General features: G+C 49.3%; 2 protein-coding genes across 2 annotated transcripts in view; one reads left to right on the plus strand and one right to left on the minus strand.

The window, feature by feature from the left end:
• LOC139684162 (uncharacterized) overlaps positions 1-12,958 on the minus strand; it is a 1,455,962-nt gene that overhangs the window by 102,430 nt on the left and 1,340,574 nt on the right. The window contains 1 exon segment of the mRNA XM_071579763.1: positions 9,709-10,385. Coding sequence (XP_071435864.1) covers positions 9,709-10,385 — 677 coding nt within the window.
• The window catches only part of LOC139684161 (uncharacterized), a 1,434,678-nt gene that overhangs the window by 40,998 nt on the left and 1,380,722 nt on the right, over positions 1-12,958 (plus strand).

Genomic DNA, 12,958 nt, shown 5'->3' on the forward strand with positions numbered 1-12,958 from the left:
TGTGGGGGAAAAGAGTTTCTACCTTTTTTTTTCTGAGGGAAAGATGCTCGTCACCCATTGGCTGCTTTCTGTGAGCCTTGTCCTGCACATCTGCTGGCAGTTCCCCCAGTCCCAGCTGGTTCCTTTGATCTTCAGTGGGGAGTGCTGGAATACCTGGAAAAAGAAAACTACACAAACCTCCCCAAGAAAGCTACTCCTTAGTGAATCAAGTGGTTCAACTGCATGAACTGGGGGTCTCTCAGGTGGATTTTTAACTCCTCTTCCACGCAGTGCTCTCTGCACTGCTGTTGTTGTTTGCCCCATCTTTTCAGGGGGTCTCCTCCCACTAATTTCCTGTTCAGAGACAGTGAGACTGCTTGTAAAAATTCTGCAAGAGCTGCCCCTTGTGCTGGGTTTCTTTGAGGGTTTTTAGGAGGTTTCTGCTCCTCACCCTGGAGCCATGAACTGATCTTATCAGTTGGGCAGATAACACGTGCTCTGTTTGCTCCAGTGGTTTAACTTTGTGCCATCTGGGAAGTGGCTCCAGCCCCTCAACATCCCACTGCATTAACAGTGACTGGATTTCCATCTCCCCTGATCCAGGGCCAGGCTTTGATATCTTGGGAGCCACACACGGTGCCAGTTTAGCAGCACTTTGCTGACCCTGGCACACATTGGTGGTTTCAGCTTTAATTAAGGCTCAATCTGCTCCTTCCTCATCATCAGCTGTCAATGCAAACCTGATGTTTTGCTCTTTCTCACAACAACAGACTGGCTCACTGTCTCTCAGCTCCTCCCCTGAACAAAGGAAGTTTGAGTTACAAGGTCTTCATCAGGGTTCTACATCCTGCAAATCTCCCTGTAAGATTCTCCCTCTCTCCTGCACATTCCAAAGCTCCACCTGAATCTTTCAGACATGCCCACGCTCAGCAGCAAAGCAGTGCCACCATTTGCAGCCTGTCTTGGAGCTCAGCAGCAAGCAATGCTCCCACTGCAGCCTTTTGGCCTAATTCTTCCTTTTTCTGGAAATACATTTTTTTTCTGACTCTTGCAAAGACAGGATTATTTCAGATTTCTGTGTAACCACTCCTTCCTTCTCCCCATTTTCTCCTGACACCTCCACCCCAGAACAGAAGAGTGACTAAGAAATTTTTAAAGGAAGGACAACAAAACATATTCTTTCCATTGGCTGCCCACGAGGGCCATGCACTGTAAAAGGTCCTGCAGAAGGAACCACAAAACCTCCCTCAGAGAGAAGTTTAGGCAAAGTTTCCCAAATTCAGGAGTGCCTGTAGAAGAGCCCTCAGTCTCCACAGGCTCCTCAGAGGAAACTGTGCTGTTGTCAAAGGCACTTTGGGGCAAGAACATAACGCTGCTCTCACTGCACCAAAATAACAGCACGTTCCGGTTTTCTGGTCTTCTCAGGGGTGAGGATCCAGCAAAACGTAGAGTCGAATGGATTATTACACTGACCCAGTTACAGGGGCTGGGACCAGTTGTGACTATGTGGGGATAACCCAAACTGTGGATTCTGTTCACTCTGTGGTCTTTTTGATGAACTGTTGATAATGGATCATTTGCAGCAGCTGCCCAGGGAACAATATCACTTTTTGAGTTACTTTAATTCGAAATCTCCTCCTTCATCTACTTTTTAAACACTTTTTAAGGAATATTAAACAAAAATAAAAACCAAAAATAGGTGAGTACAGTGCTGGTTGTGCCATTCTCATTCTTTTGGCTACAAACCCATCTGGTAGCCGTCATCAGTCTTTTCTCTTCCAGACCACAGAATCAAAGAGAAGATCAGCAAATGGACCTATGGGCAAACATCTTGGCTTCAAAGTTGTGTCATTCAACTCAGATGCAGTTTAAAACATCAAGATACAGATTTAAAAACAAACAAATGTATAGATGTATTCTTCAGGAATGTGTGTTCTTTTAAATCCTGATGTGGATTTTCAGGCTCTAAAACAAAACTTCTCCTTTTATCCAAGACATAGTACAACAGTTTCAGGTTACAAAATTTCAGATCTGCTTAGAAACACAGTGGTAGCAAAGTTATCACATAAAGCAAGGTCAAACTAAGACAGGAATCAGTCTGGCAGATGAAAGACTGCTGCTTTATTCACTAAGCCTTAGAATCTTTTAACTAGTACTTCAGTGCCAAAGAAGATGATGGAAGAACTCCAGCCCATATCCAGGTGTTAGAAGTGTATGTTTGGTACCACATTGAACTTCTATAATGAAGGCTGAAAATTATTTCCAGGTGTGAAAGATTCCCAGGTATGTTGATAGACAAGGAACAGAGCTGCATTTTGGAAGATGTGAAAGAAAGAAATTTAGACATTTATCAGTATTAACACAAGGCCTAGCCAAGCCCTCAGGCTACAAGCTGGGTGTGAGAGAACCCTGGGAGGCACAGGAATGTTTGTGTCTTCACACCAATGACTCAGCTGTGATAACTCCCCTCTGGGGAGGCATCAACACATTCACACCCACCCTGAGGGCTCATGTCTGCTAATGGGCCATTAGGGGCTGGAACAATAGGCAGCTGCAATGACTCACACCATCAAAGACTCCAAAAATATCCCATGACTCACAGAGTGAAATCACCCATTGTGGAAGTCCCCAGCCTGGGTGAGGTGCAGGGCATTCCCACTTGAACCTGAGCATGTCAAATCTTCAGGGATTGGCATTTCTGGTATCACTATTTGGATCCAGAGGGGGACTAAGACTTTAACAGAACTGCAACAGCCACTCTTGACCAGACTGTGACCATCATCCTCACCAAAAGGTTTCCTTTCCTTTTCCTGTGAATTCAGGGATACCACGTGGCACTCAGCACAGGGGCTAATGAAGACCATAATGTTCATGTCCCAGGGGGATGGGTTATACAATTGGTTTATTGAGGGTTCAAAGAAATGTTTTTCTGTATCATTGCATTTCTTGTAATCTTTCTAGTAAATTACATTTCCGACTTTTAAACTTTCTTGACTCAGGTTCATTTCTCCCTTACAGCATAACCTTTAACCCTGTGCCCCAGGGCATCATCCAAAATCTCCTGCAGCGCTTTCAGCCTTGGGGCTGTGCCCACTGCCCTGGGAAGTGTCTGAAGGCATCTCCTAAAGCTGGCCTAGCCCCAGCTGATGGGATGTGTGAGGAGGAGGCTGTTGGGGTCCCTTTGGGATAGCTGTGGAGCCGGGGAGTGCAGGCCAGGGTGCCCAGGGCTGTGGGGGCAGAGCAGGGTCCTGCAGCCCAGGGTGCTGTGCTGGGACAGGGACTCTGCTGTCTGCCAAGGGCAGCTCTCAGCCGGCCCTGGGAGCTGCTGACAGGGCTGGGGACAAGGGCTGTGGGGAAGGAGCAGCCCCTGGGAGAGCTCTTTATCTTGCTCAGGGAGAGCTGCAGGGCTTCGGAATGCTCACAGCACCCACATCAACCCCAGACAGTTCCCAGGGCACATTTCAGGGAGGACATTAAAGCAGGACCTACATGACAGGGAAGCATCCTGTTCTTTCAATTCTCTGGCTTGTCATATCTGGCTGGGAAATAGCACATACAAATTAACATCTGATTTCAGGAGAAGGCATTGAAACTTCAAATCTGAATCTCAGATAGGTGAATAAACCAGGCACTTCTCTCCAGGAAGCCTCTTCTCGGGCTCTGTCCATCCCAGCTTCACCTCTGGTCTGGCACTGAGGAGGTATTCCAGATCTGCCCTTGGAAGCAGCACTGCCCTGCTCTCAGCACTGCACAGGCACTTGTAGGTTTATGGTTTTCAAGATTTCTTCGTGTGAACTCAATGTGAATGCAGCACCAGGGAAAGCTCAGAGCAGAGGGGAAAGAGAGTGATGGACACGGCAGCTCTCCTGGCTCTGCTCTGAGCCACAGAGAGCTGAGCCCCTTTAAATCATGTCTTATTGCAAGGCTTTTCATAATTTCAGTCAAAAGCATGAAAATTCATAAACTTAAGTAGAATATTCTCCATGAATTGTTGTTGAAACTATAAAAACACAGATACAATGATTATAAAGACATTTTCAGGCTCTCTGCTGCAGAGTCAGAAGGACAAAGGGTGATATGTTATAAAAGGTGTGGTACATTTGACCTGCCTCATGGTGGTCAGAGCTGTCATAAAGCAGCTCCATGTCCCCAGTGCAGCAGAGCAAAGCTGAGACCTTGGCAGAACATGGGCAGAGCTCCTGCTGCTCACACCACCCTCAGCCAGCACAGACCAGAGGAAGAAAATGCATTTCTATCTGAGGTAGATTTATCTGAAAACTTGTGTGACTTTATCAGAGGAATCTCTCTTTATTGCTCCCTGTCCTTTGCTTTTCCTCAAGTTTCTTTCCCTTTGTACCTGTGATATGGCCCCAGGACAGCACAGCCCCTCCCTCTGCAGGGCAGCACTTCCAGCTCAGGGCTCTGCAGGGATCACAGGGTGGGAGCCAGGACTGACTGCTCAGGCTGGAGTGGACACACTCACCTGGGGAAGGGGATGCCCTGGATAAGAGCAAGGGAGCATTTCTGTGCCTGCATGGAGAACTCCCTGGTGTCCTGGTTTGGGGCCCAGCTGGAGGTGAAGCCCCACACAGACACTCCCTCAGCCTCCCCTCTCTCCCCCCTCCAGCCCAGTGGAATTGGGAGGGCAATCAAAGTGAAACTTGTAGGTTGAGGTAAGAACAGTTCAATATTTGAAATCAAAGTAAAGGACAATAGTAATGGTAAATAATATATAGTAATGATAATAAAAGGAGAAAATACAAGTGTTACACAATGGAACTGCTCACCACCCACTGACCAATGCCAGACTCCCCTTCCCAAACCCCCGTCAGCCATTTCTGGGTAACTATCCCCAGTTTATATACTGGGCATGACATGTTGTGCTGTGCAATAACCCTTTGGCCAGTTCAGCTCAGCTCTCCCAGCTTTTTTATTTTGGGAACCTCCTCATGGCAGAGCAGGAGACACAAAGGAAACAACAAAACAGAGTCCTTGACTTGGTATAAACATGACATGGCAAACAACCAAGCATCAGTGTGTTATCAAAAATATTCTCCTTCTGAATCCAAAACAGCTCCTGAGGGGAATTAACTCCATCCCAGCTGAAAGCAGGACAATGTCCAGCCTTTATTCCATCCCTTTTATGTCATGCCAGGTCTCACACTTCCAATTCCTCATCACCTTCCCCAGTTCTCTCTTTTGATAGACACACACACAGACATCACTCCCTTACGGACTGGAACAGCTCTGTCAGGAGGTCATAAAATGGCCACAAAAGTGTCTGTTGAGTTCACTCAGGTCATGACTTTGGCCTCCATCCCTGGGAACAGTCTCTCAAGCAAGGAAGGTGGTGTGGAGTACTGGACTGTTGCAGGTTGCACATTGGAGTAAGTTCTGATTCCAGCACTGCTGCACTAGGCCAGTTTTAGAACAGTTCCCTCTTCCTTGGTGGGAGGGAAACGATCAGAGGAAAGTCAAGGCTGAAATGACCAGAACAGCTGTGGGTGAGATTGATGGCTCAGGCGGGTGATGTCCACCCAGCCAGCACAGAAGGGATAATTATTTATGTCATAGAATTGATCCATTGGCCCTTCTCTCCCAAAATCAAATTCCCTCAAGGCACACACCAGAGTTTTTCTCCTCCCACACCACCCTTCAAAAGCACCTGAGACCTTGAGGAAAAGCAACCCCTGGATGGGTTTGCCTTGGCCTGAGGCAGGAACAATGCAGACTCTTTTCCAAGCATGTTTTAATGGGCACTTCAGAAACATTAATCCTTTCTAGAGAACCTGAAAATTTTGATTGGGCAGGCCCAGCCCTATGGGGAGATGCTCCAGTGTGGACTGACCAGGTGGTCTTTGCTAAATGTGCATCCCAATGTTTTCAGGTCCCATCACCCGCTGCTCTCAGTGTGCCCTTTCCCTGTCCATTGCACCCTTGGTTCTTCCCAGAAGCTGCTGCATGGCAGGGCATGGGATTCACCCACTCAGGCAAGGTTCTTTGGCCCAGGTGTCTGTCAGGTTGTTTTGGAATTCAGTCCCATAGTCTGATTCAATTCTTTCAGGAGTTCCATGTCACCATCACATTTCCTCCTCCAGGCCCAGGACAGTGTTCCAGGCAGTGCCATGGGGCACAGGGGATGTTTCCAGACTTCCTGTGGTTGTTTCCATCACCATAAGCATGTGGGCCTTCCCATGGGGAGTCTGCGGCAGTGTGATCCAGTCAGTCTGCCAGGCCTCCCTTTATTTCTCTTCCAGTCATCGTCCTCCAACCCAGAGAGGCTCCTCCTTCTAGGCTTGTGTAACTGCAGCACATTTCACATCCATGGATACCCTGTGCAACAGTGCCCATGGCTAAGCCCACCTCTCAGCCACAAGCCCATCCATATATTTCATCTCTTCCTTGATGGCCTGAGGTGTCCTGGCCAGAAATAATTCCCTCTTGTGCTGCCAATGCCAAGGCACCTGAGCCCCTTCAATGGCAGCAGTCTGAGCCACCTGATGGTGGTTCTGCTGTTCTTCAGAGGCCTGACTCTTGGGTACAGGAGCACCCCCATGACACACCTTCAAAGCAGGTGCCCCACCCGGGCACTGATACCTTTGCCACAAGGCAGCAGCCCAGATGGGTTTCACCCTGTGCTGCCAGTTCTTCTGCTGCCATTGCTGCACCCACCCCACAGGGCATTTGGCATCATCACTAGTGGGAGCAGAGAAGGGATGTGCTGGAGTCCTGACCTCCAGTTTCAGGATGAGAAGTCGCAGGGAGCAGCCCCAGAGGTGGAGGGCAGCTGCTCGAGGTGATGGCAGGACAGAGGGAGCTGTGCAGGCCTGGAGGGGCACAGGGGCTGTGCCAAGTGCTGTGCCGGGGGTTGCGTGTGTGTGCACTGCTGGGCAGAGTGAGGAGCATCTGCAGCTGCCCCTTGTGCCAGGGCTGTGTCTGCCTTTGGTGCTGGGTACAGAGAGGCCAATTGGGCTCCTCTTCTGGCGCCAGGGGTGCCAGGGTTGGGCAGTGCTCTCTGTGCTGCTGGTGAGCACCAGGCAGGGCTGGCTGGTTCTGTGTGTGTGACAGTGTGCCCTGGGTTCCAGCAGGCTCTGTAGTGTCACAATGTGCCCTGGGTTCCAGGAGGCCCTGCAGTGTCACAGTGGCCCCTGGGATCCCTCAGGCCTGGCATTTATGTCCCTTGCAATATTGGGGCACTTTGGGGCACCAAAACAGAAGGAAGAGATTGAGCCATTGGAGAATGTCCAAGGAAGGCAACTAAGATGGGCAAGGGCCTGCAGGGGAAATGTGTGAGGAGCAGCTGAGGGCACTTGGTGTGTTCAGCTGCACAAGGGGAGACTGAGCAGACACCTCATTGCAGGTAAAACTTCCTGGACAGGGGCAGAGGAGGGGCAGGCACTGATCTCTGCTCTGTGGGAACCAGGGACAGCACCCAGGGAATGGCCTGCAGTTCAGTGAGAGCAGGGTCAGGTTCGACTTTACAAATAGGTTCTTTCCCCAGAGCGTGGTGGGCACTGAACAGACTCCTCAGGGCAGTGGGCACAGCCCCAAAGGCTGCCAGAGCTCCAGGAGTGTTTGGATGATGCTCTGGGGCACAGGGGGTGAGTCTTTGGGATGGGTCTGTGCAGGGCTGAGGGTTGGACTCCATGATCCTTGGGGTCCCTTCGCACTCAGCACATTCTGGCATTCTCTGACACCAGCTGCGCTGATCCCAGTGCACAAGGACACCCATACCCCCCCTGAATACTGTGGATGCTCCCAGTGTGGGGAGGGCTCCCAGCACCACCCCTGCAGGTCTGGAGGAAGGGGAGACACCCTCCTACATGTAAGATGTCCATGAAATTTGTGTCCCCCACAAGCCACTTTTAACACCTCAGAATTTTAGATTATAACCCCCCTCAGGCCCCAGTGGAGTCAGGGGCACACTGCAGCCCCCAGAATGAGGGGGGAACTCCCAAGGGCCATTTAGAACTTGTAAAAATACGTTTAAATCAGCAGGATTTTTCTGTCAATAGGGTCATCTCATTCCCCCCGATTGCAAGAGGTTCAACTCAGCACAAGAAAAAGAGGAGCAAAACCCTCAAAAGATATTTAAAGCCCCCTGAACTGCTGCAAAGCAGCAGATTACCCTCAGAAAGAGCTCCCTCTCTTCCTCTCTGTGGGTTCCCACTCCAAGTGCTGATGTCACATGCCCCCCACACTCCCTCACATTACCCCTCTCAGGATAGGAGGGCACCACAGAAGCTCTCTCCATTTTCCAAACACTCCTTCTCATGTTTCCCAAATCCCATCCCATTCCCCTCCAAGTCCCATCCCAACCCTCCCAATTTGCATCCAAGCCCTCCCAATTTTATCCCATCCTCCCTGGATTTGTAGCATCCCTTCTCCTGCTGATGACTCCCCCTAAGTGGGTTCAAATTGGATGAAACCATTTTGGAATGGGATTGAGGCATTTCAAGTTGGCATGGAGACATTTTGGGGTGGGATTGAGGTGTTATGAGCTGACAGATCAATCCCTCTCAGATATTGGACTGCAAAATGATGGAGAAATGTCAGTCGGTCTGGACACCTCCAGTTTTTGAGAAAAAAAACCCAAATCCCCACAGAACCCTGAAATCTTCCTGAATATCTCTTTGATCCCCAAATTCCTGTCTGAATTCCCAAGAGAATGATGGAAATTTAGATGTCTTTGTTAGATCTCTTTATTTAAACTTCAATTTCAGGTGATTTTAAGAGATGGAGATGAATCAAATAAAATATTTAAAAAAAAACCACAAAAAACCTGAATCATGTGAATGTATATGGGGTTGAGTTGGGTGGCCTTTAGACAATTAGAATTATAGAATTATTTAGTTTGGAAAATATCTCAAACGCCATTCAGGATTGCTTTTGGCCACCTGAAGAACTAAGTGAGAGCAGGGGAGATTTTTATGTTCAAAAGTCAGCAAATCCCCCTTCCCAATGAATTTCACACTCTATCCCCATGTGGGATGGTTCTGACTTAGTAAAATGCCAATTAAGCATTTCAGAGGAAAAGTCCCTCCTCCTCCCCCACCCTCCTCCCACCCCAAAAAAAACCCAACAAACAAACAGCAGATGATAGTTCAGGAGATTATGGTACATTAAACAGAATAGAGAGAAAAAGTAAAACCCAAATAAAATACAAACTACACACTAAGAATAAAAGCTAGCAAGAGCAATAAGAAAAAAATTGCAATTCCCTAGAAAAGATAATAAAATGCTGGAGGGCCTTGGTCTTTCCCAAGGAGCTCTGAGCTTCACCCCAAGTCTTTGCTCATCCAGCAGGAAGAAGAAGGAAGACTCCTCCTCCCTCTCTTTTTCTCTCAGAGATGACATCAGAATATGGTAGGCAATATCATTGGTCTGTAGAAGTCAAGTGGCCTGACCTGGTTCAACTCAGCTGATTGTCCAAGGCCTGCACTAGAAAACAAAGCCTAAATCTGGGCCTAACTAAACCCTTGACACCATGGACGTTCCTCCCCCTGTGTAAATTCAAGTGCCCACAGAGAACCAGGAGGATGAGGAGAACACCAGCCAGGTGTGTTCCTAACGTGGATCACTGGGAATATGGTTCAGCAGTTCTGTTCAAAACGTGGCTCTGGAGATGGGTGATGGAGTTGGAGCAGCAGACAAAGCTCTTCCCACATTTGGGGCACGCACAGGGCTTCCCTTACTGGTGGGTGCGTTGGTGTCTGGTCAAGTGAGAGCTGTGGGTGAAGCTCTTCTCGCACTCATCACACTTGTATGGCCGCTCTCCAGTGTGGATACGCCGGTGGGTGATGAGGTTGGAGTTGACATTGAATCTCTTCCCGCAGTCAGTGCAGCAGAAAGGCCTCTCCCCGGTGTGTATGCGCTGATGTACAAGGAGAGCTGAGCTTGTCTGAAACCTCTTCCCACACTCGGAACACTCATAGGGCCTCTCCCCAGTGTGGTTCATCTGGTGGATGACAAGCTCAGAGTTCTGCCTAAAGCTTTTCCCACACTCCCCACAAAGATAAGGCCACTCTCCCGTGTGGATACGCCGGTGTCTGATGAGGCTGGACTTGACATTGAATCTCCTCCCGCAATCGGTGCAGGGGAAGGGCCTCTCCCCCGTGTGTGTGCGCTGATGAACGAGGAGATTGGATCTGGTCCGACACCTCTTCCCACACTCAGAACACTCATAGGGATATTCCCCAGTGTGGATCCTCTTGTGGTGCTTAAGGTTGGATCTGTGATTGAAGCTCTTTCCACATTCCTCACATGTATAAGGCCGTTCCCCAGTGTGGATGTGCTGATGACAAATCAGATCTGAGCTCTGGCTGAAGCTCTTCCCACATTCCAAGCACTTGTAACGCTTCTCCCTTCTCTGAAGCTGCTGCTGCACCACCAGGTCAGAGTTCTGGCTCAATCTTTGACTGCCTTCCCAGGACACGTTGGGTGTTTCCTCTTCGGACGTCTCTGGTCTCGGCTTGGAGCTCCTCTTCCTGTAGGATCCCTGTGGCGTTTCTTTCCCAGTGACTTCCTGCACCATGGAGCTGTTCAAACCAGCCTCTGCCGTGAAGTTCTGCTGTGGAGATTTGTCCTCCATGCTCAGCTTGGGGCCTGGGGCAGGAAGGAACAAGGACACTCAGCGCATTTGCCTCCGGCCCACAGGGAAGTCCAAGGACATCCCTCCAAACCTGGCCCCGGCAGGACGGCGTTGGCAGCGGGGTTGTCCTGCAGCCGGGGCCATGCTGGGCTGGAAGATGCAGCAGAAGAGAGGGGCAAAGGGGCACCGACTTTCTCCTCACCTGCCTGGGGCTCCCAGGGCATTCTCATCTTCCTCACAGCCTCCTTCTGCATCCTGTCAACGTTTGGAAAGGAGAAATCCTGTTCTTGGGGTAAAAAACCAACATGTTAGCACATTGGTTGGGGGTTTCTACTCTCAAATCTATCTCTAGAAACACACCAGTGTCTCAGTTGAGATAAATTGCAATGGGGAGTCATTCTGGAGGGAAGTCTCCTGCCCAGGATTCCCTACTGAGGTGTCTGCAATGCAGAGAAAGTGAACAAATACATCGAAATGGAAGGCGGAAAACCCCTAACTCTTTACCAAGAAGAAATGCTGAAAACAACTCATGAACTGGGCTAAACAAACTCAGGAGGAGAAACTTCCCAAGCCCAGCCCACTCTGTCCAGTCAGGTTAGCGCCCAGCCTCCCCCTCCCATAAAACACACATGGCCACAGCACAGAGACAGAATGGCCCCCCTTCCATAGGATTCACCTTCTCCACACCCCAAAATCCTGGCAGGAACCTTGAGAGTCAGCACTGCAGTCAGGCTGTGCTGCTGGGACAGGCAGTCAAACCAGTGGTCCCTACCCAGTGGTGTCTGTGGTCCTGTCCCAGTGGTGGTCACAGCTCAGGTCCTTCCAGAGGGTGGTGGAAGCCCCAAGTGGGGAGGTGTGCTGGTTTAAAGGTAAACTGGCAGGAGAAATGAACACAACACAAAGGAGATTATAAGTCAGAGTTACAATTTGATGAAAGTATTACAAGAAATGCAATGGCACAAAGAGAAAAATTGGTTTTAACTCACAAAACCTCAGCAGTATAACCCAGCCCCCTGGAGCAAAAGCACAAAGGGGTTTGTTAGCCCCTGTGCTGAACCCTGTGTGTCTCCCCCAAGTCCAAAGGAAAAGTCCAAAGTGGCAAACCTGTTGGAGCAGCTGACAGTTACAGTCTGGTGGAGAGTGGTGGTCACAGACTGGTTGAAGGTGGTGGTCTCCTCCTGTCGAGGTGTTGGTCCTCCTCTCAATCCAACAAGTGTCCCCTGAGGTCTTCCCCCAAGATTATGTACCCCAGGGAGCAGCCAGTCCCTCCCCCTGGGCGGGGAGTCACACAATGGGTGATTAACTCTGGGAGTCAGGGGGTATTTTGGAACCCTTGATAGCCCATTAGCAGCCACGCCCCCTCAGGCTGGGTGTCAAGGTGCTAACGACTCCCTGCAGGGGAGTTATCCCAGCTCTTATCTCACAGATGTCTTTCCCACCCAGCTCCCAGCCTGAGGGGTCAGCTGTGCCCTGGGCAGCTGCTGCAAATGCTCCATTGTTAAGAGTTTTTGGGAAATGAAGAGAGGGTGTGGAATACACAGCTTTGATCATCCACACAGGGATAAACTGGTCCCACCTGCTGAGCTAGGGCATGTAGGCGAATTTTTATTATTTATTTAAGGATTTCAGGTACACAATGAGCAGCATCAGCCAAGTTTTCTAAGTGACTGAGGAGCCCTTTTCCTAAACTGTGCTCATCTGAGAGAGTTTCAAATCCCTCATTTGTGATTTAGTTTTATGGAATGATTCTCATTCAATTAGGTGCTTTATTTAGGCCATCACCTACAGAATTGCTGTTGTGGATAACATTGATTATAGGAAAGCAGAAGAGAAGTAAATGGAAAGACAAATGAGAGCAAAAGTTATTTATTTTTTTCAGTGTTCTCTGAATATTTTATAGTAGTTTTCTGTATTTGTGGAAGGGTTCAGTGTCCTCCCTCCTGTGAGGGAACGTAAACACTCATTAAACACAAAAAATGTTCTGGCTGAGCAAAGGCAGAAGTGCAAGACCAAGCCTCAGCCTGCTGAGAGCTGAGGTTTGCCACTGGATGCCCCAGAATTCCATAGGGAAAATAAGAACAATGATAATTTTAGGGTGGGATTGAGCCATTTTCAGTGGGATTGGGCTGCTTTGAGGAGACAGATCGACCCTTCTCAGCTTTTGGGGTGCAAAGCTGGCAGAGACTGGAATGTTGATGGTTCATTGCTCCAACACTCTCCAGCTGCAAAAGCAGTGGGTGCTTTGCTACCCATGGGCAAAGGAACCACCCAGGAGCAGAAGGGGGACACCAAACCCTGGAGGGGACAGGCTGGGCTTGGAGGCAGGGAAGGAAATTGGGATTTTTTATGCTTTTTTATCACTACAGACAGGAACCCAAACTGCTCCAA

Source organism: Pithys albifrons, chromosome 33, assembly GCF_047495875.1.
Source record: "Pithys albifrons albifrons isolate INPA30051 chromosome 33, PitAlb_v1, whole genome shotgun sequence".
In the NCBI taxonomy this organism is placed as follows: Eukaryota; Metazoa; Chordata; class Aves; order Passeriformes; family Thamnophilidae; genus Pithys; species Pithys albifrons.